Genomic DNA, 27,941 nt, shown 5'->3' on the forward strand with positions numbered 1-27,941 from the left:
GGCTACTGATTAACTTAATCATTCTATGACCTTGTGCGGGTCAATTCCCTTCTCTGGGCCTCAGTTTCCCCTTCTGTAAAAACAAGGGTTTGGACTTCCAGGTCTGTCCTTGGTCTCCAAGGTGTCTTCAGATTCTTACACCCTACAACCCCAAAGGTCTTCTTCCCCGCCATGGCCCCACCTTTTCCTCTTATCACCTTCTCCTCCTCTCCCCCTCCCTCTTTGCCCCCCTCCCTTTCCCTTTTCCTTCCTTCCCTCCCTGACAGGAATCCAGTCGCCCTTGGCAACAACAGCCAAGGCTTGCCTCCTCCCGCCTCGGCTATTGGCCGAGTCCCCTCCGGAGAGGCGGGGCGAAGAGGGTGTCGTCACTTCCGTTCCCGTCTGGGGTCGGCGAGGGGAGCCGGAGGCAGCGGAGGAAGCTGGGTGGCGGCCATCTTGGATCTCGGAGGAGCGGCGGCAGCGGGCTGCGGAGATCCGAGCGGCGGAGGCAGGCGGGCGGGGCTGGCACGGCGAGAGACGGCGAAGGGAGACCGCAGTTCCCGGCCCGAGGCCCCTTCCATGATCGGCACCTGTGACCCTCCGCGGCCCACCCTCCACTCCTCTTCCAGGGCGGCTGGTGCCGGGGCGTGGAGGCCCCGGCGCTGAAACCTGAGGGGAGGGCGAGGAGCAGCGGCGGCCGGAGGAGTGCGAGGCTCGCGGGGGCCCGGGAGAGCCCGGCGGGCGGACCCCGCAGCCTCCCCTCCCCTGCCCGGCCCGGCCCTGCCCGCCGCCACCTCCGCTCGTGCCGCTCCTCCCCGGCTGCCGGCCCCGGAGCCGGCACGGACCTTAGAGACCCCCCAGCCCGGCCCCGCCGCGCCCTCCTCTGCCCAGCCCTGGGCACCGCTCTCCTCCCAGGACTTTCCCACGCTTGAAGCCTCCCCGCCCCGGTGCAGCTGGAGGGGCGGGGAGGGGGAGGGGGGTCGGTGTCCGGTCCCAGACTCGGGGGGTGGGGCAGCGAGAGCAGCATGAAGCCCGGAACCTGCCCGGGGAATCGTTCGGCCCAGCCTGGGATCTAGACCACTGTGCGGGGGGAGGGAGAAGGAAGCCGCCCTCCCCCATGGTGCCCCTTCAGAACCACTAGTGAGACTGCCCTGCGGCCCCCGGACCGGCGAGGCTCGATTCTGTCTCGTGCTTGTCGTTCCTTGTTTTTCGGGCGTCCTTTTGTTTCTTTTTTTTCCCTTTTTCCTCTCCGTTGTGGGGAAAATATTAAAAGTGAATTAAAATGTCCACTCGGACCCCTTTGCCAACGGTCATTGAGCGAGACACTGAAAACGTAAGTAGCCCGGCGTGGGTCCTCCTAGGCAGCACTGGTGGGCAGCATTTCTTTTACTCTGGGAGATGTTTCAAGCGGGTCCTGTCCAGAAGCTAGACGCCGCGGGGTGCATTTTCTCCCCCGGTCCGAAAACAGCCAGGCTCGTTTTCATATTCACACAACATGCAGCAAACACTAGGCGCCTGTTGTGTGCAGCTGCGCTCCCCGCTCGCCGGCTGGAGGGCGCGTGGCCGGTGCGCTGGACGGAGGACCCGGGCGAGATCCCCGCTGGTCACCTTCGTGACCTTGTCTCTTAACCCGCCGGAGACTCAGTTTCCATTTTGGTAAATCGGGGGTCATACGGGCGGTACCTGCCACGCGGGGTCGTTAGGAGGAATAACCCACACTATATAAAGGAGCTCTCGGACTTTGCTTGGTGGGACCAACCCTAAGTTTTGCTGTAGTCCGAGTTCTTTCGGAGCTGTTGGAAAAGACCTACTTGATCAAAGAGCGGTGGGCGTGTTTTCTTAATAAAAATGCTTATTTTCAGACTGGCTCAGGATAGTTAGGTTAATATCTACTGGGGTGTTTGGGCAGTGAGGATATGGATTGTGTTGCCTTGGTGGGTGTGTTACTGACTAATAAAGTCTAAAAGTTGCTGTTAGACGAGTCAAGATAACTTGCTTGGGTTGGTTGTCTTCTGCTGTTCCATTAGGGTGTTCTAAGGCATTGCAGTATTGGCTTCTCTAGACTTTTTGGTTTTGGTCGTGCATATTTAATGAGACTGTCAGTTAAAGATTGCGTTTTTTAGTTTAGGCAAAACGAGCTGCCCATTCTTTAAAAAATAAAAAAAAAAGGACTGAACTGGCAATCACAGTCTCTTAAAAAATGCTGCTTTTAAAAAATGCTTAAGATCTCTTTGGGTGGTAGTCAAAAACCACTAGAGATTAGAAGACCCTAATTACAAAGAATACACACACTTAATAAGGAATAGTTTTTGTAACATCCGTTTTGAGGAGGGTAGGAGAAACAAAATTTTTTTAAAATTTTTGTTAAATCAGTTAATGTTCTTTGTAATCCTTTAAAAGCAGACTTCCTTAACCTCGTGTCCTGGGAACTTTTAAAAAATATTTGGATAAGTGTATTTAAATATAGTTGGTTTCCTTGGTAATCCTATGTATTTTATTTTATGCGTTTAAAAAGTATTCATACAAGGTACATAAGTTTCACTAGACTGCCATAGGGATCTCTGAGATTAAAAAAAAAAGTTAAAAATCCTTGTTTTAAAGTGACCACCCCCACCCCCAACATTGGGACAAATCATATCCAAATGAATTATCTAAACTCCAGTTTTTAGTGAAGATTTGATTAAATTGCTAGCTAAAATTCTCTCCTGAAAAATATCTAGTAAATTAATTGTTGGAAACTAAATGTTGTACTTAAATTAAAAGGTTTATTGACAGCTAGATTTAAAAGCTTTTATTACATGCCTACTATATGCCAGACACCGTGCCAGGTTCTGGGGCTACAAAGACAAATGAAAAAGTCTCTGCCCTCAAGGAACATACATTCTATTGGGGAAACTATGTACACAGGCAAATAAATACACAGTATATACAAAGTAAATAGTTAATTTGATGAATTGGTGAGTGGCAGCTGCTGACATTAGGAGAAGATTCTTATAGGTAAGATTGTTCTTGAATGGAACTTTGAAGGAAACTAGGAATTCTAAAAGGTAGTGTGATAAGCAGGGAATGCCTTCCAGACATGGGGAGCTGTCTGCCAAGGTACTGAGACCAAAGATGTTAGAGGAGCAGCAAGTAGGACAGTTGGGTTGTACAGTAGAGTTAATGAAGATGTAATAAATCTTGAAGCATGTTTGTGCCAGACCCTGAAGTGCTTTAACAGCCAAACAGAAGACTTCATATTTTAATCTTGGGGTAATAAGGAGCCATTGGGAGTTTTTGAACAGGTTACTGACCTGGTCAGACCTGTGTTTTAGTAGTATCACTTAGGCATCTGTGTAAAAGGTATATGAGAGTAGGGGAAATGGCTTGAGGCAAGGAGATCAATTAGGGAGGTTGTAGTCCAGATGAAGAAGTGGATGAAAGCCTATACTTGGCCTGAAACCAATAATGGGGGAAGGTGACTGATTTTGGACCACCTTAGGAAAAGTTTTCTTGCTCTAAGTGTTCTTCACACTTAACATGGTATCAAATACCCGAGTTTAATCCCCATACTGCTATTTGTCGGTTAGCCATCTGGTGATTTAATCTCTTATAAAATTTGGGACAGAGTCTCTCTAGTACATAATAATGTTGAGTACTTGGTTAATAACAATAGGTTGGAGTTGGTCAGTAATTATAAATGGCATGTTTCACTTAAATGTACTAAAAACTACTGAACAATAGAAAAATATTAAATATAATAGATTAAATATTTTTCCTTTGAAAGCTTGTCATTGATTTCTGCCTTAACTTTTTTCTTGGAATGCTCAGTGATGTGGAGCAAGCAAAAGGTTAGATAGATTTAACTATTTATCTGGAGTAAGGTCACAAACCCAATTCTACACTTCTAAATTGAAGTTAAAAACAGTAAAGTAACATCTCTATGTTGTCTGAGGCAAAAAAAAAAAAAGCTTATACTGCTGTTTCCTATTCAAACATATATTTCAGCTTGTAGGTCTGAATGAGGGGAAAATTTTGTATGTTTATAACTTAGGAACAAGTGCTTTTGGGCTGCATGCAGTGGTTTCTAGGTTTAACTTTTCGCCCCCTTTACTTTTATGAAGTGCTGCCATGCATGTTGCAGTGTATCCTCAGGTGAAACAAAACTGTTCCTGCTCTCGAGGAGCCTTCATAGGCTAAGAACCCAGATAACTACACATATAAGTTATATGATGTTATATGCAAAGGAAAGGTCCAGAGCAGTATGGTAAATTCTAGGAAGGTGAAAATTCTTAACTGGAAAGATTAGGGAAGATTACAAGGAAGACACAGCTAGCACTTGAAGGGAGAAAGTATTTCAAAGATGGTGTTGTGTTTGTCCTTTGCTTTCGAAAAGGACCATGGGGTCTGGGACGTGATTACATGACATGCCATTGACTTTGATTTGAGTGAGGGGAGGCTGTGCAAGGTCATCAGCCTCACTTTCTCCTCCAGAGCCATCTGGATCCAGTGACCAGATATTCATCAGGATGACTGGAGATGGCCCAGGATGCAATGGGAGACCCTGGCCCTTTTAGGCTAAGGGCTTTTCAGGTACTCACTTAAGAGTGAGGTTATTCCCATTCAGTGAATAGGCCTCTTTAAGAAGTGAATCAAGGGATGGCCCCTTTAATTAGAAAAAAAAATCTAGCTGGGAGGGGAAGACCCTCAGGGTTGCTGTTCCAAAGAGAAACCACGGACAGTGAATGTCTGTGGTAACTGTTTAACAAAGATGGTGTATGAAAAAGGCTGAGAGATCAGGAGAGGATCAGGGAAATGCATGCAGTAAGAGTGGAAAGGTAGGTTGGAGCCAGATGTGTTGGGGTCCAGGAATTTAACATTTTTCTGTTGGCAATGTAGGAGTGCTGAAGACCCCTCCCCCTCCCCCCCATATTACTTAGAAGACACATTATAGGAAGATTACTCTGGCCTCTTTTATTTAGGGTGACAAAATAGAGAGGCCAGTAAGAGGGCTATTGCAGTAGACCTGTTTACGGAACCAGTCATGAGATTTAGAGTTGGAAGAGACTTAAGTGACCATCGAGGCCAAGAGCTGGCAGACTATCATCCAAGGTGGCCTGCTCCCTGTTTTTATTTTAAAATAATATATACTTAGTTGTATTCAAAAATGTAAAAACCATTCTTAGCTCACAGACCTTAGATGGAGCTGGGCCATACCTCTCACCTAGGTTAGTGATTCTTAAACTTTTTGGCCTTCAGACCCTTCTAAACTATTAAAAATTATTAAGGACATCAAAGAACTTTTGTTTATGTTTGTTGATAATGACCATATTAGAAATTAAAATGTCTTGGTATTATTATGAAAATAGTTTTGACCTTGAGGATCCTTTGAAAGGGTCCCAGGGACAGGGTGGGGAGTGGGATCATAGTTTGAGAACTGATGATCTAGTCCAGGGCCCTTATTTAAGAAAACTGAGACTCAGAGAGAATGGCCTTCAGGGCCATTCAGGTAAGTAGTAGAGCTAGGTTTCAAAACTAAGTCCCTTGGCTCCTGAACTAGGGTTGGTTGCACTAAAAGTAGAAAGGAGGGGACAAATAAAAGGGATTTTAGAGTTGACAGCTAATTAGATGTTGACTGAAGAGTCAAAGGTGACTGAGGTTTTTAGCTTCGGTAATACTGAAGATGATGGTTGCCATCAACAAGACAAAGGAAAATAACAGGTTGTAGGAGGAGAGAAATGGCTTCTGGACATGCCGAGTTGGGGCCTTTGAATTTTGACTCATCAGGTTGTAATTTTGAGAAAGTAATTTAAGAAATTTATAAATTTCTTTAGGCTTTAAAAGTATCCATGTCTTTGATTTTTGAATTACATATTTTCAGCCTAGAGCATGTATTATGTAAATTCTTAATGTAGTATATTTATTCTATTTCTTACCCCGCTAAGTGAGAATTGATACATGTTTCAGCATTGTTCACCTAAACTTGTTTATAGTGATTCGTCTTGGCTTGTTCAAGAAAGATTTGAGATGCCTTACTCTCAAATTCATATTGTTTACTAAAATTCAGTTAATGTTACAAAATAACTTATCTGAAAGTATTTTACCCTCATGCTTACCTGAACCTCACAATTCAAATAAGGTACGTAGTACAGGTATTCTATCCCCATTTTACTGATGAGGAAACTGAGGCATCAAGAGGTTAAGTGATTCCCCACGATCACACAGCTAGGAAGCATCAGAAGTGGGATTTGAACCTAGGTCCCCTGATTCTGACACTAGGTAGATAATTTGCCATTAATTTTAAATAAAGGATATTTTCTATCATAAACTGCCACAAGTGCAGTACTTTAGCATTTCATTATAACTTCCTTTTTGGGCCCCTGCTGTTATTTGAATTTCCAGTACTAAACTGATGGTTGTGTAAAATTACAAAAGATTTAGAATTTTAGACTGAACCTTAGAGATCATTTAGTCCAACCTCCTCGTTTAACAAATGAAGAAACTGAGTTTTAGGCACTTGCCTAAAGGTCATCTGCCAAATCCGTGATCAAGCTCGTATGTACCTAAGTCTTTAAAGGCTTTTTCCACTACCCTAGCTTGCTTTTCAAATGATTTATTAATTAACATAGGAACACTCATTTAAATTAATAAAATCAGATATAAAACATAGTTATTAAAAGCAAATATTATTTAAAGGCCATAGGGGAATGGATTTTAGTACTAGATCAAATTCAAAACTTGAGCCTTGAATTGTAGACTGCTTTATTACTGATTTGTTTTTGAGACCCTGGAAAACTTTAAGTAGACACATTTTAAAAAAAACCCCAACCCCAAAGATTACTGCACAGATCTACTATTTATAAGTGACAGAAAATAAACTTCTTGTAAAAGCTTTAATCCTGATGGATGTTGGGGGGGAGATAGTGTGTTTATATACTTATATGTTTATATGTTTCTGTAGTAATATACTTTGCCACTGTAGAAACAGTCACCGATTTCTTCTCTCTGTAAAATAATACTTAAAATCTAAATACCTCCAGGGATTATAAAAGTGAATTCAATGGCTAGAGTCAATATAGCATATAATTTCTGGTACTACTCTGTGGGTTTTAAATTTTTTTTAATTAAATTTTTTCAGTAAAACATTTTCTTTCCCATTGGAGGGAAACAAAGGCAAAACAAAATTCTTATAACAAATGTTCATAATGAAGCAAAATCAAATTCCCACATTGGCCATGTTCAAAAAACATTATTTCTCGTTCTTTATCCTGAGTCTATCACTTCTCATTCAGAAGGTAAGTAGCATGCTTATTCATTGGGAGTCTTCTGAATGCAGAGTACTGGGAATAGTAAATATTAATAAATATTTGCTCAGTAAACATTTATTGAGCCCCTACTATGTGCCAGGCACTGTGCTAAACAATGGGGATACAGGGAAAAAGGCAACTGCTCTCAAAGAACTCACAATGTAACAGGGGAGACAGTATGCAAACAACTATGTACAAACAAGCTATATACAGGATAAATAGGAAATAATCAATAGAGGGAAGGATCTAGAACTGAGAGAGATTGGGAAAGGCTTTGTGTGGGATTTTCACTGACATGTGAAGGAAGTCAGGAGGGTAGAGCATTCCAAATATAATTCGGGCCAGTGAATATACTGAGTCAGAAAATAGATTGTCCACGTGTTGCTGGATCAGAGTATATTGAGAGTGTAAGGTATAAGAATACTAGAAAGGTGGGGGGGGTGTGTGTGGAGAGGCAGGTTATGAAGAGCTTACAGATTAACTAATACATTTTTAATCATAACTTCCCACAGTTGTGGCACTCCATACTTTCATGGAAAACTATATTCCTTTTTAGATTTTATCATGCTTAAAACAGTGGTCTTAAACTAGATTCTTTGGAAATCCTAATTTCTCTATCAGCACCTTGTAAGAATAAGTTTCATAGCAAGCATGCTTAAAACTCCATTTACTTCATACCTTTTGGCAAAACCTGGTTACTGTAAACCAGGTTTTGAGGTTCTTTCTAGACCATAAGTTACAGAAGGATTCCATGACACTAAAATTTGAAACCCTGCTTTCCCTTCATCATACCTCCTTCCAGACATATCTTCCTGGAAGTGCCTGTGAATCAGAGTACTAAATGAGGATACCAGGTATTATTTAATGTGTGTGTGACCGGAGAAACAGTGTGGTAAAGGGAAAAGGTTTGAACTTGGGAGGACAAAAGATTTGAATCTTTGCTTTCTTATCATCATCATCATCGGAGTAATTTTGGGCAAGTCACTTCCCTTCTCTAGTCCTCATTTCCTCCTTCGTAATGAGGAAGTTGGACTAGATTATCTCTCAAATCCCTTCACCTCCGAACTCTGCGATCCTATAGTTTCATCACCAGTAACAGCTTGTTTCTGGAACAGGATCAGTGGTTTTAGGTTATAGCCAGCAAGGCTTATCCTTGTTGGCAGAACTGGGAGAAGAGCACAGCAGAAATTTCCTTGTTTTACACTTACTTAAGTAGCTATGTGAATATTCAAATGAATAAGAGAATTTTTCTGGGATATCTTAAAAGCTGCTTTGTGTATCGATAGTAAGCACTTTAAATTGAGCTTTGAATCTCCGGCAACATTTGGAGTAGTTTGCATGAAGGTTGTGTGCTTGAAGTTTTTTTCCCTTAGTAATAGTAATTGATTCATAGGATTATGAGATTATAGACTCTCAAGCTAGAAGACATACATCTTAAAGATCATCGTGTACAACGTCCTCATTTTATAGAGTAGTGTGCTGATACCTGCTGAGGTTGTGAAGATCACCTGGGTAATGGAGTACATGTTTACCCACTGGTCCTCTGATTCCAGATCTGTGCGGGCGTTTTTCCCTCTGCTTTGTGTTAAAATGCCAACCTGAGTACACAGTAGACTAAATACTAGTAGAATAGATAATTTTGTCTATTTTGAAGCTATTTTATAGGAACCAAGCCTTCAACTTTGGCTTCATGAATACCACGAGGTATACTGGAGGCTCGTCATGAATGATTCTAAGTGAAATTCTTCCTTCAAATTTTTAAATGTTAAATTTGTAATTATGAACCATACATTTTAAAATACAGGACCCTTTTCCCCCCTAAGTCCTCTATTCTGCCTTTTTTATTCTTATTAAATTAAAATTGTGGATAGGTATAGTTTTAAAACCATAGAACAGGAAGCATTTTCCAGAGATCAGCCAGTCTAGCCATCTGCCTCTAACTAAAACTTTTAGACAAAATAATACTTTAAATCTCAGGCAGCTTCCGGAATCTGATACAATTAATAGGATTCTACCCCTCCCCCTTCTTCCTCATGTACCTGTTTCCCTTCCCCCTCAACTCTCTTATCTTGGGCCTGTTAGTGGTAGGCAAGTTTTATCCAGTTTATACTGAGTGGGATTAAAGAAGTTGCTGGCTTTTTGTATAAGGCATCAAAAAAAGATTAGTCAGATGTATCACGAATCTGTGATTTCCTTAGTGTGGAAACCCCTTCATCTATGTAGATGTCTTAGACAAATAAGTCTTAGGTCACTAAATCTCAGAGAGGTTATGGTGGTTTACATAGTTATTAAGTGTCAGGCCTCTGAGCTACGGTAAGGACTCACTGTTTAGCAGGAACTGGTAGGAAAAATTGACAGCAGTCTGGTAGAAATTAGGTTTAGATGCATAGCTCCCACCATTTACCAAGATAAGCTCCAAATGGATATGTGGCTTGGATATAAAAAGTCACATCATAAACAGATTAGAGAAGCAAGGAAGAAATTACCTTTCAGATCTGTAGATGGGGAAGAGTTCAAGTGATAGGATGACACAAGATAAAATGAACAATTTTGATCATCTAAAAATTTTTTTCTGCAATTCTTATTTGCAAATTTAGATTTTGCGAAATTAGAAGGAAACAGGTAACTGGTGGGGAAAGGTCTCATATCCAAGATAAATAAGGGACTGATTCAAAGTTAGAAGACAAAGAGCCATTGTCCATTAGATTAATGGTCAAAGGATGTGAATAGGCAGTTTTCTAAGGAAGAAATCCAAACTATCAACAAGCATAAGGAATAAATACCCTAAATCACTAATAGAAAAAGACAAAGAAACTTTAAAGTTCTTATTGATACCTACCAGACTGGCAGAAATGACAAATTAGAAAATTGGCAATTGTCGGAGGAGCTGTGGGGAAAACAGGTAGACAAATGCACTCTTGTGAAGCTCTATATTCTAGAAAGCAGTTTGACAGTATGTATAGAAAGTTACCAGACTGAACATAGCCTTTGACCCTGCAGCAATACCATTACTAGGTCTATACCCAAAAGAAATCAGAAGAATGCACATGTATAAAAATATTTATAGCTCTTTTTGTGGTAGCTACAAATTGGAAACTCAGAGTCTGTCTTGTTGGGGAATGACTAATCAAATTGTGGTATGTAAAGGAAATGGAATATGATCATCCCATAAGAAGTGATGAAATGGACAGTTTCCGAAGAAATTGGGAAGACCTCTGAACAGAGCACACGGAGCAGAACTGAGAACAATTTACACTGTGATAACAGCATTACAGGAAAAACAGCTTTAAGAGACTTTAGAACTTTGACCAATGCAGTTATAAACCATGAAACTAAAAGAACAAGGATTAAACATCTCACTTACTTTCTTATAGAGGGATGATGAACTTAAAATCCAGAAAGAGATATACATATTTAGACATGGCTAATGTGGATGTTTGTTTTGCTGGACTATGTAGGTTTCTATTGAGGGATTTTGTGAATTGAAGAAAACTGGTTTGACTGGTATATCCCCAGACCCCCAGGATGCATGGAAGACTTGGAAATTGGGCATTGCCCCCTCCCCCAGCCTCTTGCTGGATGGGACAGTTAAAAGTTAAGTTCCTTTCATGCCTATCACTCATTCCTCCCTCTTTATTGGGCAGTTTGGAAAGTTCTCTTATTTCATTGATCTTGTTTATACTATTATCTTTCCCTATTGATGACGGGGGAATCTCCTATCATCTCTTTGTCTAAAACTCTATTTAAAGTTTGAGTCCTATGGGTCTCTGGGCCTTCTACCAGAGTGTAGATACCATTGCATTTCCAGGTGTGTGTCTCAACCCCCATCCCCTCACCCTAGGACACCTATGCTGCCTTTTGATTTTAGGCAAAGGACTCCTGCACACTGAGACAGTTCTGTTTTCCTCCTGCCCTTTTGAGTATAAAGTTTTGTTAGTTGCTGTCTGTCCCTGTTCTTCATCTATACTTTCCTGCACTGTACATTTTTAAATAATTTGCTCATTTGGGGGGATATGGAGGGGTGGTTAATGGGAAGGACAAATTGATTGAAAATTAATTGAAAGTTTTTGAATTTGTAGTAGACCTAGTTGGCACAATTCTTTGATTTCCTCTAGCAACATAGGAATTAGAGCAGAGAACTGATGGGGATGGGAAGGTGGGAGTAAGGACTAGTTAAGTCTTTGAAGAGTGATGGACTAGAAGAGTAGTCCCATCCAAAAAGCACTTATTAAGTATCTGTTATTTGCCAAGTGTTGTCCTAGGCACTGAGTATACAAAAGCAAAACAAAAAAAAAAATGTATTTCCAAGAAGCTTGTATTCAGGTCTTATGTGTTTGGGGTGAGAAGGGAGGACTAGAGACCATTATGAGGACAAAAAGATTGAGCAGAAGTGAGACATAGAAATGGATGAAAGGTTTGGAGATTATGGTCAAAAAGGAGGAATTTCATACTCCAATATCATAAGGGGTGGCAGTGAAATCATGAGCAATCCTATGGGTGCCAGAGTTGAAGTGAAGATCACGTCACTTAAGAGTTCAAGTTGACCTGGGGAACCAGAGTCTTTGAGAGACAATTAGCATGTATATTGAGTCTTTAAGAATGAGGAAAGGGGGGCTGGTTGTAAAGATTGTGAGTCAGGTACTAAACTCCTTGAGAAAGGGAATTGGGTATATTTTCACCAGAAGTATCTGGACAGAGTGAGAGATTGATTAGAATGATTGATTGGAATAAATCCCCAAACAGGAAAGATTGAATGATAATGGTGCAGAGGAAGGGTTTGGAAATAGCATTGGAGAAAGGAAAAGAATATACTTATATTGATAGGGAGAGTAACCTGCCCTGAAGAGTTCCAGGTTTCTTTGAAGTCATGGAATTTGGAAATAGTGTGAGAGCAAACATGGGTGCCATGCAAAGGCAGTATGGATTGTAAGAAGGATAGGATTGAAATTATTTTCTTATACAAAGATGATGAATTTAAAATCTAGAAAGAGATACGCATATTTAGACATTGCTAATGTGGATATTTGTTTTGCTGGATTATGTAGGTTACGTATTGAGGGATTTTGTGAATTGAAGGAAATGGTTTTACTCATATCCCCAGACCTCCAGGATACATGGAAGATTTGGAGATTGGGCATGAATGTTAACTAGAAGAGAGAGGGGAAGAGAATTTTAGCATTGGCAGATGGCAGTCTTGAATTATAGCAGCAAGAAGAACAAAAGGTTATCAAATAGGGCAAAGAACCAGTTGATCTGTGCAGTCATCCTCTCTAGGGTTCTGTGATAATTAAGCTTTGTGTTGGTGAACTGCTCGTGGTGTCACTTTCTATTACTCCAAATACTGAGGAATTTTATGAAGGGTAGATGTAGCAGGTAGAGGTACCAGGAACTTTTGGTCAGGCATCTGTAGCATTAAATAGTTGGTAACTGGGTGTCTTGGGAAAGACTGAATTCGCACTCAGCACCAGGTCTATAAACATCATTCCAAGATGATGGGTTAAAACTTTTAGAAGGTACCCCAAATAATTGTGCAGACAGCTAACTCCTGATCTCTTCACACTCTGGAAGTATAGGACCTTTAGTATCGTTGGGATCCTGAGACTGGGAGTCTCTTAGAGATATAAAAATTTCACCAGTTTGTTGTATATTTCTGAGCTTCTAAGTTGCTGGCTACCTTAATTTAAAGAATGAATAAAAGAGTTGATCAGGACCCAAAGAATCCTCCTCATACATGTATGTCTCATGTCCAAGTCATTCATTTCTTCAAAAAAAATAAACACTGATGGCTTCCTATAGGTATGTGGAATAAAGTCCAAACTTCTTTACCTGTCATTCAACACTTCATGACTTGGTTGCAGCTTAACCCTTATTATTGCTCTTCAGCCATTCAAACCAAACAAGGAGTATTTGTTTTGGGAACACCCAAACTCTCCTATAACCAGGTGGTGCAATTGCTGAAGTGCCGAGCGTGGAGTCAGGAAGACCTGAGTTCAAATCTGGCCTCAGAAACTTACTGGCTGTGTGACCCTGGGCAAGTCATTTAACTTCTATCTGCCTCAATTACCTTATCTGTAAAATGAGGATGATAATAGCATCTGCCTTGAAGAGGTGTGAGGATCAAATGAGGTAATATTTGTTAAAGCCCTTAGGGCAGATCCTGGCCCATAGTAGGCACTTAATAAATGCTTATTCCTTTCCCTACCCGATGTCTTTTCTCATGATATTCATTCAAAGTATTTCCTTTGCAATGCTCTTTCCCCCTATCATTGCTTGTTCTTCCTATACATCTTTTTAATATGTAGCATAAATGCAGTTTCTTCTATTTAACTTTACCTGAGATTTTCTTGGCTACCTCACCTCTCCCAAAGTAACAGCAGTATAAAATTAGAAGGTACCTCAGTGATCATCTAGTCCACCCCATGCCCCAAAGACTGCCATCCCCCTTCTACCCTCCACTGATGAGAGGGTCACACGTAGCCTCTGTTTGAAGACTTCTGATGAAGGGGAACTTCCTGTTCTATTTATGGACAGTACTAATTGTTAAGAAGGGGTAGCAGGGTTGCCTAGTGAATAGAGTGCCTGGCCCAGAGTCAGGAAGTTGTTGTTATTCAGTTGTTTTAGTCGTGTCTGACTCTTTTTGTGACTTTTCTTGGCAACTGTAGTAGTTTGCAATTTTCTTCTCCAGCTTATTTTAAGGCACACAGGATTAAATGACTTGTCCAGGATCACACAGCTAGTAAATATCTGAGGCAGGATTTGAATTCAGGAAGATGAGTCTTCCTGACTCTAGGTCCAGCACTCTATCCACTGCACCACCTTCCAGACTTTTTTACCTGTCATTCAAGATTTTATGATTCAGTTTTAGTTTAATACAGATTATTCCTCAGATTTCTCATTAACCACTCAAGCCAATCTGGACTATTAGTTTTGAAAAATCCCAAACTCTCCTGTAACCAGGTGGTGCATTGACTAGAGTGTTGGGCCCAAGGTCAGAAACACTTGGGTTCAAATTTGACCTCAGATAATTACTAGCTGTGCAACCCTGGGCAAATCACTTAACTTTATTTGCCTCACTTTCTTCATCTGTAAAATGAGCCAGAGAAGGACATGGCAAACCATTCCAGTAGCTTTTGCAAAGAAAATCTCCCAAAAAGGGCTCCCAAAGAGTCAGATGTGACTAGAGGGAAAAAGCCAGAATGAGTTGTTAAGAAACTTTTCTTGGCCTCAAGCCTAACTTTGCTTCACTACAACTTCCACCCATCACTGCTGATTTTCCCTGCTTGGATCAGCACTTAGTACTGTGCTTAATAGATATTGATTATCTGACTACCTGAAAAATAACAGGTCTTATACTTCTTTCCTTCTACCCCCGTCTTCTCCAGGTTAATATTCCTGGTTCCTTCAGTTGCTTCCAGTATGACATAGGCTGAAGGGACTGAAGGGCATTCACCCATTTCTAGCCTTCTTGGTGAAAACTTCCTTTGGATGTTTTCTAGCTTATCAGTATTCTTCCTAAAGTTGATGCCCAAACTTTATGGCTTTCCAGAATATTTTTCCCCCCTCTTGCTATTTTTCACCTTAACATGTATTATAATGAATTTATGTCCTTGTCTTATATTCTCTTGTAGAATTGTAAACTTCTTGAGGTCATGGACTGGATTATGTCTGAAAATCTTTGTATCCTTCACAGAGCCCTACGTATAGTAGATTTTCAATGTTAATAGTTCTTGAATGAATGTCTCTTATTAACTTTTCCTTAACACCTATGCTTAGTTTTATATTTGAGATTATTTTCAGTTGGGCTACTTGTCAGATAGATCTCCTGAAGCCATAGTGTATATTAATGTTAAATTAATTAGTAGCTATGTGTAAGGAGGAGACATAAATATTGCCACAGTTTTGAATTAAATTCACCGACTTTTACTTTGGTTATCTATTGTATGAAAGACAAGTTGACTTGGTGAATAGAGAGCTGGCCTCAAGCCCTGCCCGTGACAGACTAATTATGTGATCCTGGGTTGGTCACTTAACCTGAGTCCCTTAGCCATCTCTGTTAGACAGTAAACTGAAAAGAAGTTGCTAGTATTTATTGGTAAGGGGTGTTTCTTCATTGGGAGTTCTCTGTATCAGCGAAATCGCAGGTCTAGTCCCTGTTTCTCATCCCTGTGTGTCTACAGTGCATGAGTATTGTGAGATTACTTTGCTTCAGGAAAGAATAATGCAAAGTGGCAAATAGAAAGTTGATGTCTGAGATAAGTAATGAATTGCTTTTGATGAGTTCAAGCCACCTGGCCCATATGACCTACCTCCTAGGATATTGAGAGAATTGACAATTGAGATTGTTGTCATTATCTGTGATATTTGAAAGATTATATATGTAAAGTGCTTTGTAAACCTTAAAGTGCTATATAAATGTTAGCTTTTCATTCCATAATTTTATCGTGGAGGATGGAAAAGTTCTGTAATATTGTACCCCCTCAAACTGCCATTTGCTATATGGATTTAAAGAAAAGGGAAGAAAATGGAACCTGTAAACTAAAGTGCAGTGAGCTTGACTTGCTCCTTGCAAAATTTCCAAAGTATATCATTAAAGGTTAATGATTAGTGAATGCCTGGGAAAGGAAGTGCTGATGATGAAGATTCAGCATACTTTCATTAAGAATCCAGACTCCCCTCAAGATGTTGAAGTGACTGTGGAAGCAGAATAGTTCACATCTTTCACAACTACTTCAGACCAAATAATGATCAAGAAATCCAAAGAGAAGCTGTATTCTTTGCATTTTGCTAGCCTAGATTTGCACAAAGATGGCCAATAGATTGCTGTCCTAGGAAAGGGGTCCAGACAGAAAAATCTAGCCCAGGAGTGCAGTTCATGGAAACCTTCCAGTTTGGGGACTAGGGGCAAGCAGGGAAGCTAGTACTTGAAAATGTGACTATCTGGACTTGAGACCTTATGGACCCAGACCAAGAGGGTAAGAATCAGGGCTCACATTGGATCAGATCAATAATATTTATATAGCTTCTCCCATGTGTCAGGCATTATGTTAGGTGCTTTAAAATGTTATCTTATTTGATCCTCACAACAACTTTGTGAGGTAGGTGCTATCATTATCCCCACCTTAGAGTTGAGGAATCTGAGGCAAACAGGTGAAGTGACTTGCCCAAGGTCATAGAGCCGATAAGTGTCTGAATCTGGTTTTGAAACCGTGCTTCTAGCCCTAGGCTCTATCTACTGCTCCATCACTCACCTGCATAGACTGACCCAGTGCAGTGTACTGTTGCTGCTCCTGAAGTCCTCGAAGAATAGTGTTATTTAACCATACCCTTAGTAATACAGCACAGGACCAAACAAGACCCAACCATTTTTTCTAGAAGTGCACAGTCTGGTCCTAACACAAAATCCCATTTCAGGAATTAAGGCTGGAAAAATGAATGTAGAGAAGGAAAAAATACTTATGGGGGCAGGAGGAAGTATTGTGGAGCCAGGGACACCCAAAACACATATACAGAAAAAAGAAAAATTCCACATCGTCTACCAGCAAAGCCTCAAAGAAAAATCACAGATCTGCCACAAACTTTCCTAGAATTCCCAGAAGAAATGAAGCAAGAATTGAAAAATTATGTCAGTGAACAAGCATCTATTAAGTGCCAACTTTGTACCAGGTACCATGTTAAGTGCTGGGGATACAAGAAAAGTAAAAGATAGTCCTTGCACTCAAAGAGCTCACAATTTAATGGGGAAGACAATATTAAAACAACTATGTACAAACACTCTATACAGGATAAATGTGAAATGATCAACAGAGGGAAGGCACTAGCATCAAGGGGGCTCAGAAATTCTTCTTTCAGAAGGTGGGATTTTAGGGGCAGGTAGGTGGCACAGTAAGTAGACCACTGGCCCTGGAGTTAGGAGGACCTGACACAGGAGTTAGGAGGACCTCAGACACTTGACACATTTACTAGCTGTGTGACCTTGGGCAAGTCACTTAACCCCAATTGCCCCGCCTTTCCCCCTCAAAAAAAAAAACAAACAGAAGGTGGGATTTTAGCTGGGAATTGAAGCCAGGAAACCCATGAGGTAGACATGAAGAGGGAGAGTATTCTATGCATCAGGGGCAGCCAGTTAAAATACCTAGGAGTCGAGACTTATTGGGTTGCATAGTATATTGCACGGTGGGGAGGTATAAGGTTTAAAAAGACTAGAAAGCAGGTTTTATGAAGTCTTTGAATGCCAAAGAATTTTATATTTGATCCTGAACATGATAGAGAGCCACTGGAGTTTGTTGAGTAGGGAGAATGATATGGTCATACCTGCTTTTTAGGAAGATCACTTTTGACAGCTGAGTGGAGAATGGCCTGGAGTGGGATAAGAGTTGAGGCACGGAGATGAGCCAGCAGGCTATTGCAGGTAGTGAGATGCAGTAGCAGAGGAGAGAAGGGAATATATGTGAGAAATATTATAGTAAAATTGGCAGGCTTTGGCAACAGATTGGAAAAGGAGGAGTAAGAGAATGAGAAATTGAAGATGACACTGAGAAAATGGTGGTACCTTGGATAGTAATAGGCAAGTTAAGAAGAGAGGAGAGTTTGGGAGAAAAGGATAATGAGTTCAGTTTTGAATATGTTGAATATAATATGTCTGCAGAACATCCAGTTCAAGATGTCGAATAGGCAGTTAGGGAGAATCTGGAGGGTAAGAGTGGGTAGGGCTGGATATGTAGTTTAAGAGTCATCAGCATAGAGATGTTCATTGAATTCCGGGAAGCTTATGAGCTCAACAAGTGATCTCAAGTAATAAAGAGAGAAGAGGGCCTAGGATATATAATGGAACAATGACTGACCTTAACTTTAACCATTTTATGAGGATTAGAGAAAGGTCAGTATCTCCCAGCACTGCCTTGCCTGTCCCTTTAATTGACAGTTGATATGGGTGGGGGTGGCACATCCCTTCTTGACAAGGATTACTCCCAGCTGGACAAAGAACTGAGTGTTAAATTTTCAGTGTGAGCATTTACACCTCAGAAAACACTACAGTTCAGGGCATGATTCATTGTATTTTTGCTTTTCTGTAGACTTAAATTGATAGAAATAATGTTAATACAGTTTAAGCTTTGAAGTATGCCATATGCACATTTTCTTCTGAGAGCTGATTGTTAAATATTTACCAGACCACTCTTGGCTTATTCCCCTCCATTATGGCATCAAGCCAGGCTGTTAGTGTGAGGAGTGGGAGGGGATACTGCCAAGAACCTTACCAGCTTGAATTCATACTCAGTGACTGCCGGTATGGATATGCTGAACCATGGTAGAATCAGACTGCATGATGTGTGTATAAATGTGGTTTTTTTTTCCCCCTTTAGAGTAATTGAGATTGATGCTTGTTTATTTTTCTAGGAAAACTAAACTGCAAATTCAGACTTTAGATAACCTTGAATCTTAAATTGTCTGTATTCTCTAAAATTGAAGAGTAAACATTTTTTTACCTAAAATTGAGTGTAACATTATTTGTGTGCCTCACTCTTAAGAAAACATGATATGTGAAAGGCTGAATTTACAGAATAAATGGGGATATGAAGAAAGGCCAAAAAACAGTCCCTGCTGTCAAGGAACTTTCTGATGGAAAGAGACAGCAGACAAGACAATTAAAGAACATCAATGGAGGGAATGTAGAGAGAAAGTTCTAGTGTTAAAGGACATATCAAGAAGACTTCTTATAGAAGATAGGGTTTTAGTTGTGACTTGAAGCCAAGAAGCACAGATGAGGAGGGGAGAATTCCAGATGTGGGGTTAGGGTTAGTGAAAATTCCTTGAGTCTGGGGATATGGAGTACCTTGTTTGAAGACAAGGAGGCTAGTATCACTGAATCAGAGCGTGTGGGTAAAGTAAGTGAATAAGGTATAAAAAGACTGGAAAGGTACAAAGAGACCAAGTTATGCAGGGCTTTGAATGTTTGAGAATTATATATAATATCCCAAAAGTGTTAAGTGCAGTTTTAAGCTTAAGATTGGAAGTGATAGGGAGCCAGTGGAATTTTTTGAATAAGAAGGAGGGATAACTTGGTCAAATGAATTTGATAGCAAAATGGAGGATGGATTGGAATCCATGGGGAATGGATTGGACAGAGGCTAGACCAGGGAGACCAACCAGAAAATTAAGTGCATAGCAAAGATTGAGCAGAAACCTGAGAAAGACTGGGCTAAGGCAGGATTACTTCTCTTTGAGAGATAAAGGAAATGTACTTGAGCAGGACTTTTAAGATGTATTTCAGTAGGTCTAAATATGATGAGAAGTGGGGAGTGTGTTAGTCACAATTAGGTTTATTTTGGATCATTTAGGGCAAGAGAGATTTTCCTCAAGAAAAAACTTAGTGTCTCCTACACAGTTGTCCTGGAAGGTGGTGGTAGAGCTAAAGAGATGAGACTAGTTATGTGAGACAAAACTTGGGTCACCATCTAGTACTGTTGATCTAGGACAACTTAGAGAGAAGAAGAGTTTAGAAAAAGGTATGTAGATAGCCTTGGAGGAAGTGGTGAGAAGAGATACAGTCTACAGACGCTATTTAGCCTTTGAAGTTTGTGTTTAAAAGTTGAGTGCTTATAACTTGGGAAAAAGTTAGCAACTTTGTGGTTATGTGGCTTTAAGTTCTAGTTTAAGTGTTTATGGCTGTACCTTTTGAATGATTATAGACAGCCACTACAGTGTAGTGGAAAATGGACAGGACTTAAATTTTAGGAAAGCTTGGCTCTAGTTATAACTTGGTTACTAAATCGCTTTTGACCTTGAGCAAAATCACTTAATCTCTTAGCTGTAGTTTACTTATCTGTCAAATGAGGATGATGCCTGTCTGCAAACCTATTCCATATAAGTTTGTTGTGAAGATTGATTAGAAGTATGCAAGAAATGCTTTCAGAAAAAGGTTCTACAAACCTAAGTCCTTGTTAGTGAGGTTTTAAGAGATTCGTATATGTAAATTAGTTTGCTCTTTCAAATCATTAAGTTGAACTTAGACTATTTTCTGTATTTTTATTTTTACAAATTTTCCTCCATTATTTTTCTCTTAAGTTTAAGATTAAGAGAACATTGATATAATATGGACAAATGTCCACAGAAGCTGATGACACAGTGAGGCTAAAATTAATTTTAATTTGTAAGCAATAATGTGTTATTTCTTCAGCCAGAGGCTCTTAAAACTTGGCAAGTACTGTGTGTTCTTTTATTTCCTTATCCTTGTGTATGTTGTTATTACCTTAGCACACATCTCATGGAGATGGACGTCAAGAAGTTACCTCTCGAACTGGGCGCTCTGGAGCTCGCTGTAGAAACTCAGTAGCTTCCTGTGCAGATGAACAGCCTCATATTGGAAACTACAGACTTCTGAAAACAATTGGCAAGGGAAATTTTGCAAAAGTGAAACTGGCAAGACACATCCTTACAGGCAGAGAAGTAAGTACTGATTAATACATTTACTTTTGATGAAAAGAAAAAGCCACAGAGCTGCCTCTTGCAATGTGTATGTGTATTTGTAAATAAACAAAAATATTTATGATTACCTGTCTCTGTTTAAAAATGTTATACTTTTTTACTTTAGTTTTGCAGATTGTATCTCTGAGAAGTTTAGTCAGTTTGGAAAATCTTCTTGATGTGTGTCGACCTAGAAGAAAGATAGAACCATGGAAACAGAATGGTTAAGTTGGAGCTAGTTCTTTACTTTTTCTTGTTTCTGAGTCCCAAGGTTCAGAGACTAATAACTCCATAATTAGTTGTACAGAATAAATTTGTTAAAATAACTCAACTACTGTTTGACATTAAGGAAACTGTAAAACATGTACTTTTTTCTTTTAATGCTTTAAGAAGATCCAGCTTACTGATACCTTTTGTTTTTCAGTCAAACTCAAACTCCTCTAACCCTCTGATCTGATTCTCCCACCTTGTGCCAAGAAAACAATTAAGCATAGGCAGGTAATAGTGACCACATATGATAGTGTGCTTTATACTGTGTCATAGTAGTCTCCTGCCTCTCTTCATCAGTGGAAAATTATGTTTCATTGTAGTATCTGTTCTCCAGGACATTCATTGTTTTTTGTTTACTTAGCAATGTACCTTCTTTTTAGAGATCTGTTCATTGACAGTTGTTGTAGTCATTATATATACTATTCTTTTGGTTCTGATTATTTTGTTTTATATCAGTTCATGAACAAACTTACATTCTTATGAGGGAGACAGCACGTATACAAATAGGTATATGGAAGATACAGAGTAGATAAAAATTTGCCTTAAAGGATAGAGTGTAGAATTGTGGAATGACTCTTGGTGTTATCTGGGCATGTATTTCAGGTCTCATGTTTTTTCTCTCTTCAGCCCTTTATAATCTGGCTTCTGACCTTACTCCTTCTAAACTTTATCAGTGATCTCTTGGTTGCCAGATTCAATGCCCTTTTCTCAGCCCTCATTCTCCTTGACAATTCTGAAGCCCTCTCCTCTTTGATACTTTCTTCTCTCTAGGTTTTTGGGACACAACTCTTCTCGTTTTCCTCCTACCTGTGTGACCACAGTTCTGTCTCCTTTGCTGGATCTTCTTCCACATCATGCCTTGTAACCACAGGTGTCCCTCAGGGTACTGTACTGAACCCTCTTCTCTTTGCCCTCTGTACTACTTTACTTGATCTCATTAGCTGCTGTGGATTTAATTACCGTCTCTATATTGATGATTCTTTTTGTAAATAGTATTTAATTTTTTCCAATTAACATGTAAAGGTAGTTTTCAGGATTTGTTTTTTATAAGATTTTGACTCCCGAATTTTTCTCCCTCTCTCTCTCTCTCCCTCCCCAAGATGCCAGGCAATCTGATAAAAGTTATACATGTGCAGTCATGTTAAACGTATTTCACATTAGTCATGTTGGGAAAGAAGAAACAGAACAAAAGGGGAAAACCATGAAAAACAAAAAAAAGTGACAATAATGTGTTTCAATCATTCAGATTCCTTAGTTCTTTCTCTGGATGTGGACAGCATTTTCTATCACGAGTCTTTTAGAATTGTCTTGGATCACTGTATTGCTGAGAAGAGTTAAGTCTGTCATAGTTGATCATCTCACAGTGTTGTTGTTATTATGTACAATGGTCTCCTGATTCTGCTTCCATTCGCTCATATGCTGCTGATTCTTAAATCTACCTTTCCTGTACCAATCTCTCTGCTGACCTCCAGTCTCACATCTCCAATTGCCTTTCAGAAATCTCAAACTGGATGTCCAGTAGACATCTTAAACTCTTTATGTCCAAAAAGAACTCATTCTCTTCCTCCCTAAATCCTCCTTCCCTCTTACCTTCCTTGTTACTGTAGGGTACACCACCAGCTTCCCAGTCCTTCAGACTCACAACCTAGGAGTCATCATAGATTTCTCAGAATCTCTCACCATCCCATATCCAAGCTGTGGCCAAGACCTTTAGATTTTACCTTTGCAAAATCTCCTGAGTATGCCCCTTTCTCTCCTTTTGACCCTACAACAACTCTAGTTCAGAACCTCATCACCTTACACCTGGATTATTGCAGTAGCCTCCTGGTGGGTCTGTCTGCCTCAAATCTCTTCCCACTCTAATCCATCCTCCATTCAGCCACTAAAGGGCTAGTCACTAAAGCGCAGGTATGATCATGTCACCTCCCTACTCAATAAACTCCAGTGACTTCCTGTTGCCTCCAGGATCAAATGCAAAATGATCTGTTTGGCATTCAAAGCTCTTTACAACCTAGCCTTCTCCTGCCTTTCTTGTCTCCTTATACCTTAAGTCCCTTATGCATTCTTTTTGATCCAGTGACATAGGCTGGTTGTTTCACAAAGTGCTCCATCTCTTGGCTCTGGGCATTGTCTTTGACTGCCCCCTATGCTTGGAATGCTTTCCCTCCTTCACTCTGACTTCTGGTCTCTCTGACTTTAAATTACAAGATGGGAGAAGTGTGACTTCATAGTTATTCCTGTGAATTGTAAGATCAATTATTTCCTCTTATTTATGGGTTTAATTTCTTAATATTCCCTTAATGCCATTGTTAGCATTTCTAGAACTATGGCAAATAATATCAGGGAAAAGGAGCATCCTTGCTTTCCTCTAGCAATTATTGGGAAAGCTGCGTATAATATTTGCATCACATACAAAAGTAAAATGGTAATGACTAGAGGTAATGCTTTACTTTTAAGTCTCCATGCAAAAACTGAATAACCATTGTTGGATATTCTGTAAAAAGGATTCTTATTCAAGCATGGCTTAGGCTAAATGGCCTTTGATGGGTTTTCCAACTGAGAGAGTCTTTTCTGATTATGATTTTACTTTAGGTACCCAGACTATTTGAAGTTGAAGAGGTTGTTAATATACCTTTCAAGCAGCACACCTTTGTGTGCATTCAGTTCTGACTTTTTTCCGTGATCACAAACTTTTCCTTTCTTTATTGCTACTTTGGTTTAAGAAGGGTAAAACAAAAGCAGGGATGGCATAGGTTAGTTTACATGCATGATGTTCAAGCCTATGTGAGCTTCAGCTTCTTTCCAGAGGTGGTTTACCATCAATGAGTGAATTAAGTTAAATCATTCAGGAAATATTATTAGAAAAGGTGGGGGGGAAGGGGGCAGTGTGGTGTGGAAGCAGTTGGACTCCTGATGTTGCACTGACACCTGCAAAATGTAAAAGACCTAGAGGAAGGCCTCTGAAGTGGAAAACTGTGGACAAGAATCTCACATGATGAGCGTACGTGGATAAGTTGCAACATCTAGTCATAGAGTGACCACCCTTCCCTTATGTTTAATAGAGGGAGATTTAGTGGTTTGATTACAGTAAGTTACTTCTTTACTAGGCTAAACAAAACTTGAGATTATAAAACTGCCTCAGGTTGGTTTTTGTTTTTTGTTTTTTTTACAGAGTAGCCCCCTTAAGAGAAATATTGATTTAACAGGGGTTTATAGAAATAAAATTACTACCACCTGTATGTTTCTTCCTTTAATAGTTTTTCCCCATTCAGCTTACTAAATAGTGAAGCCTCTTGCACTTCTCTTGTCCTTTAGGTCAGTGAGAATTATAAATAACTTCTTTTTAAAAAAGGACTTGTTAAGGAAGCACACTACACATGGTATTATCAGACCTCAAGTTATATTATGAAGCAGCAGTATGCAAATGATTTTGTACTGGTTTTAAGATAGAAAGGTAACAATAGACCCAAAATCAATTAAAAAATAGGAGTGTACCATTTGATAAAACCCCAGAAAGAAGCCAAAGCAGTTCATATTTGACAAGAACTGCTAGGAAAACTGAAAAGCAGCTTGACAGAAATTAGGTTTTAGATAGTCAATCTTACACTGTAAACTTCACTAAATTCCAAATAGATATTCTACTTAAAACATAAAAGATCATATCATTAAAAAAGACAGCTAGAGAATGGAAGGAGATACTTTACCTAGCTATAGTTAAAAGAGAGTTTTAACCAAAGAGGAGATAGAAGTAATTTTTTTAAAAACCGCATGACTTTGATTACACAAAAATAAAATCAATAGTGAAAATAAGCAAAAAAAAATTGTTAAGTAGGGAAGAAATCTTTATTGATAAAAATATCACTGATAAAGTCTGCTGTCTATTTGATATCCAAGGTATATGGGGAATTGATACAAGCATAGAAGATACTGGTTCACCCTAGACAAGTGGCAAAATATGAACAGTTTTCAAAAGAGGAATCACAATCATTAACTGTATGACTATTCCAAATCAGTAATAATAAGATATGCAAATTAAAACAGCCATAGGGGTTTGGCTCATATAATTTAAAGATGTCAAAAAATAGCAATAGTTTTGGAGGAGCGATGGATACGCTGTTGGACCTGTGAATTCGTGCGCCCATTCTATAAGTGTGGCAGTTTGCAGTTGTGTGAGAAAAGTGATTAAACTGTTCATCTGACCCTGTGATTCTACTACTGTGGTATATCCCAAGGAGATGAAAAGTAGGGGGGGGAAAGTCCAATATGTATAAAAATATTTGCAGCCGCACTTTGTGTTGTAGCAAAGATGTGGAAATGGTATCCTATCAGTTGGGGAATAGTCGGATGTACTCTGCTATATGAAAATAATGGAATATTATTGTGCTGTAAGAACTAAAGAATATGAGAAATTCGTAGAAACATTAGTCAGCATTTGTTGTCTTTTGTATGCCAAAACATGCATTTTTATGAATTGATAAAAAACAAAATAAATGTGAAGTGAAACAAGTGAAAAATGCGTTAAAAGAAGCAACTTTAGTGTTACTCTGTTCCAGTCCCATAGAGTCAGTTCTCTATTGGACACTTCTGACTAAATGTCCTTATAAATATCTCACGCTCATCATGTCCAAAAGGGAATGAATAACTTTTTCCCTTCCTACCCCCATCCCTTTTTCAGACTTCCTATTTCAGTTGAGGACATCTGCAGCCTTCTGGTCACCCAGGTTAGCAGCCTTAGTAATTCTCTGTTGCTCATTCCCCCTTAACCTCCATGTCCAGTCAGCTGCCGAGTCTTGTTGATTGGACTTCCTACGCCTCTCAAGTTCATGCCCTCTCTGTCCACAGGGCTATGCCCCCTAGTTCAGGCCCTCATCACCTCTCATTTGGAATATTGCAGTAGTCTCTGATTTGTCTTCCCACCTCAGTTCTCTTACTTCTCCAACCCATCTTCCACACAGCTGCCAAAGGGACATTTCTAAAGTACAGGCTGACCGTATCACTCCTCTTCTCAACAAAGTAGTGGTTCCCTGTTGCCTCTGGTGAGCTTATCCATTTTGTATTGAAAGCTTTTCACAGCCTAGCTCCAGCTTACCCTTTTAAGCTTGTTATACATTGCACCCTGTCACATGTGTTTATGATCCGTGTAAACTAGCCTAATTGCTGTTCTCTGACATCTCCATGCCTGGAATGCACTCCATCCTCACTTTCACCACATAGAATCCCTGGTTTTTTTCAAAGCTCAGCTCAAATGATGCCTTCTATATGAGTTTATTCTTGAATCCCCCTATTGTTAGTCTGTCCCCAAATAATTTTTTTTTCTATATGAGTATACATAAAACAAATACAAAATAACGTTGTAGATGTTGTTTCCCCGGAGACAGGGACTTTTTGTTTAAGTGTTAGTGCAGAGGTGAAGTAAATTACCCAATTACAGTAAAGTCATCAGTCATTGTGCCATGCTTCCATCTCTGAGTAATTAAAAAGCTAATAATGGTCCAAGGAACAGGTAATGTTCTCTTTTCAGAGGAGAAGCCTGGGGCGGTGAAGGCAGAATATTAGGAAGCTAGTTGGAATAGTGTACAGAGTGTGGACTTGAATTCAGGAAGACTTGGGTTCAAATCCTGCCTCAGATACTCACTGGCTCTATATATTATGATTGTGGGTAAATCACTTAACTTCTGTCAGGCAGATAAGTTTCTTTATCTGTAAAATGGAGGTAATTATAGCACCTGCCTCACAGGTTTGTTATGAGGATCAAATTAAGTAATATATAAAGTATTGAAGAGCTTAAAAAGCAGAACCTTACAGAGCTATGTAAATGCTAGCTATCATCATCATTATTACGTGCATTAATTTTTTTTAAAGCTCACTAAGTATAGAAAGTGGCTTTGATGATTGAGGGCCTTGATTCATCCTGAGTCAGTAATTAAAGCAAAGCCCTTACATTGTATTAATACTCAGTTTCAGCTGCTAATATTAAGGTGAGATGAGGACTTTTAATAGTCTTATAGTGCAACAAATGCTGACAGTTCAACTCAGCCATTGCCTACATTGTGTAAGGTAGAGAAAAACCTGCCCATTTCCTACCTCATAGGAACGAGGTGTACAAATTGAACATAATGAGAGTATTTGAGTTTCAAAGAAAAGTATTACTTAATAAGAGTGATGACTTTGAAAAAAGAACCAAATCCTTATCCCCGCTTTGTTATTCAAGAGGTCAGTTTCTAGTTGGACCTACCTGTGGGGATGATATTTATTCTAAGCATTGCTACAGATGAGAGTCCTCTCTCCTGAATGGCTTCTGACATCCTTGGCTCTTACTCTTGTTTTTAATGGTTATATAGGATAAAAATTCTTAGCTACCATGTGATTTAAGCCCTGGATATGAGAGTAACCCAAGGCCCTGTCCACTTGTGGTCATAGTAAAACTTAACATTTAATATAGAGGTGTATTAGCCATAGGCAGAATAATGTAGCAAATAGAGTACTGCATTTGTATTCAGGAAGTCCTGAGTTTGAATTTCAGCAGGTCATTTATTTAATCTCTTTTATTCAACTTTCTCATCTCTAAAATAAGAATAAAGTACCTTTCTGGTTTATGAGGATCAAAAGGAGATCATGCTTGTACAGTGCTTTGTAAACCTTAAACATTCTCTGTAAGTATCACCTATTGTTTGGGGCAAATTTTTTGGAACTGGGCTGCATAGCTCTTGAAGTTATTCTGCTTGGCTTTTTTTCTTCTGGCCTTTTTGTTCTCTTCTAGGTTAAAAAAAAATACTTCAATTCCTTCCTGTATTCCTTCCCACCCCACCCCCCCAGTTGAAAAACAAAAAAGAAAGAAAAACCAAACTCTCACAGAAATAATTATAATCAAGCAAAACAAATTTCAACATTTACCCTGTCTGAAAATGTACATCTCATTCTTCACTTCGAAGCTGTCATTTTTCT

At 39.6% G+C, this 27,941-nt stretch overlaps 1 protein-coding gene across 6 annotated transcripts in view; it reads left to right on the forward strand.

Annotated features, from left to right (window-relative positions):
* The first annotated feature begins 1,229 nt into the window (after nt 1-1,229).
* The window catches only part of MARK3 (microtubule affinity regulating kinase 3), a 140,169-nt gene continuing 113,457 nt past the window's right edge, over nt 1,230-27,941 (forward strand). For all 6 annotated transcript variants that reach the window (XM_036752305.1, XM_036752306.1, XM_036752307.1 and 3 more), the window contains exons 1-2: nt 1,230-1,312; nt 20,517-20,708. In XM_036752305.1, the coding sequence (XP_036608200.1) occupies nt 1,262-1,312; nt 20,517-20,708 (243 nt within the window). In that variant the 5' untranslated portion in view covers nt 1,230-1,261. The remainder of the gene's footprint in view (nt 1,313-20,516; nt 20,709-27,941) is intronic.

The sequence above is a fragment of the Trichosurus vulpecula genome, chromosome 3 (genome assembly GCF_011100635.1).
Source record: "Trichosurus vulpecula isolate mTriVul1 chromosome 3, mTriVul1.pri, whole genome shotgun sequence".
In the NCBI taxonomy this organism is placed as follows: Eukaryota; Metazoa; Chordata; class Mammalia; order Diprotodontia; family Phalangeridae; genus Trichosurus; species Trichosurus vulpecula.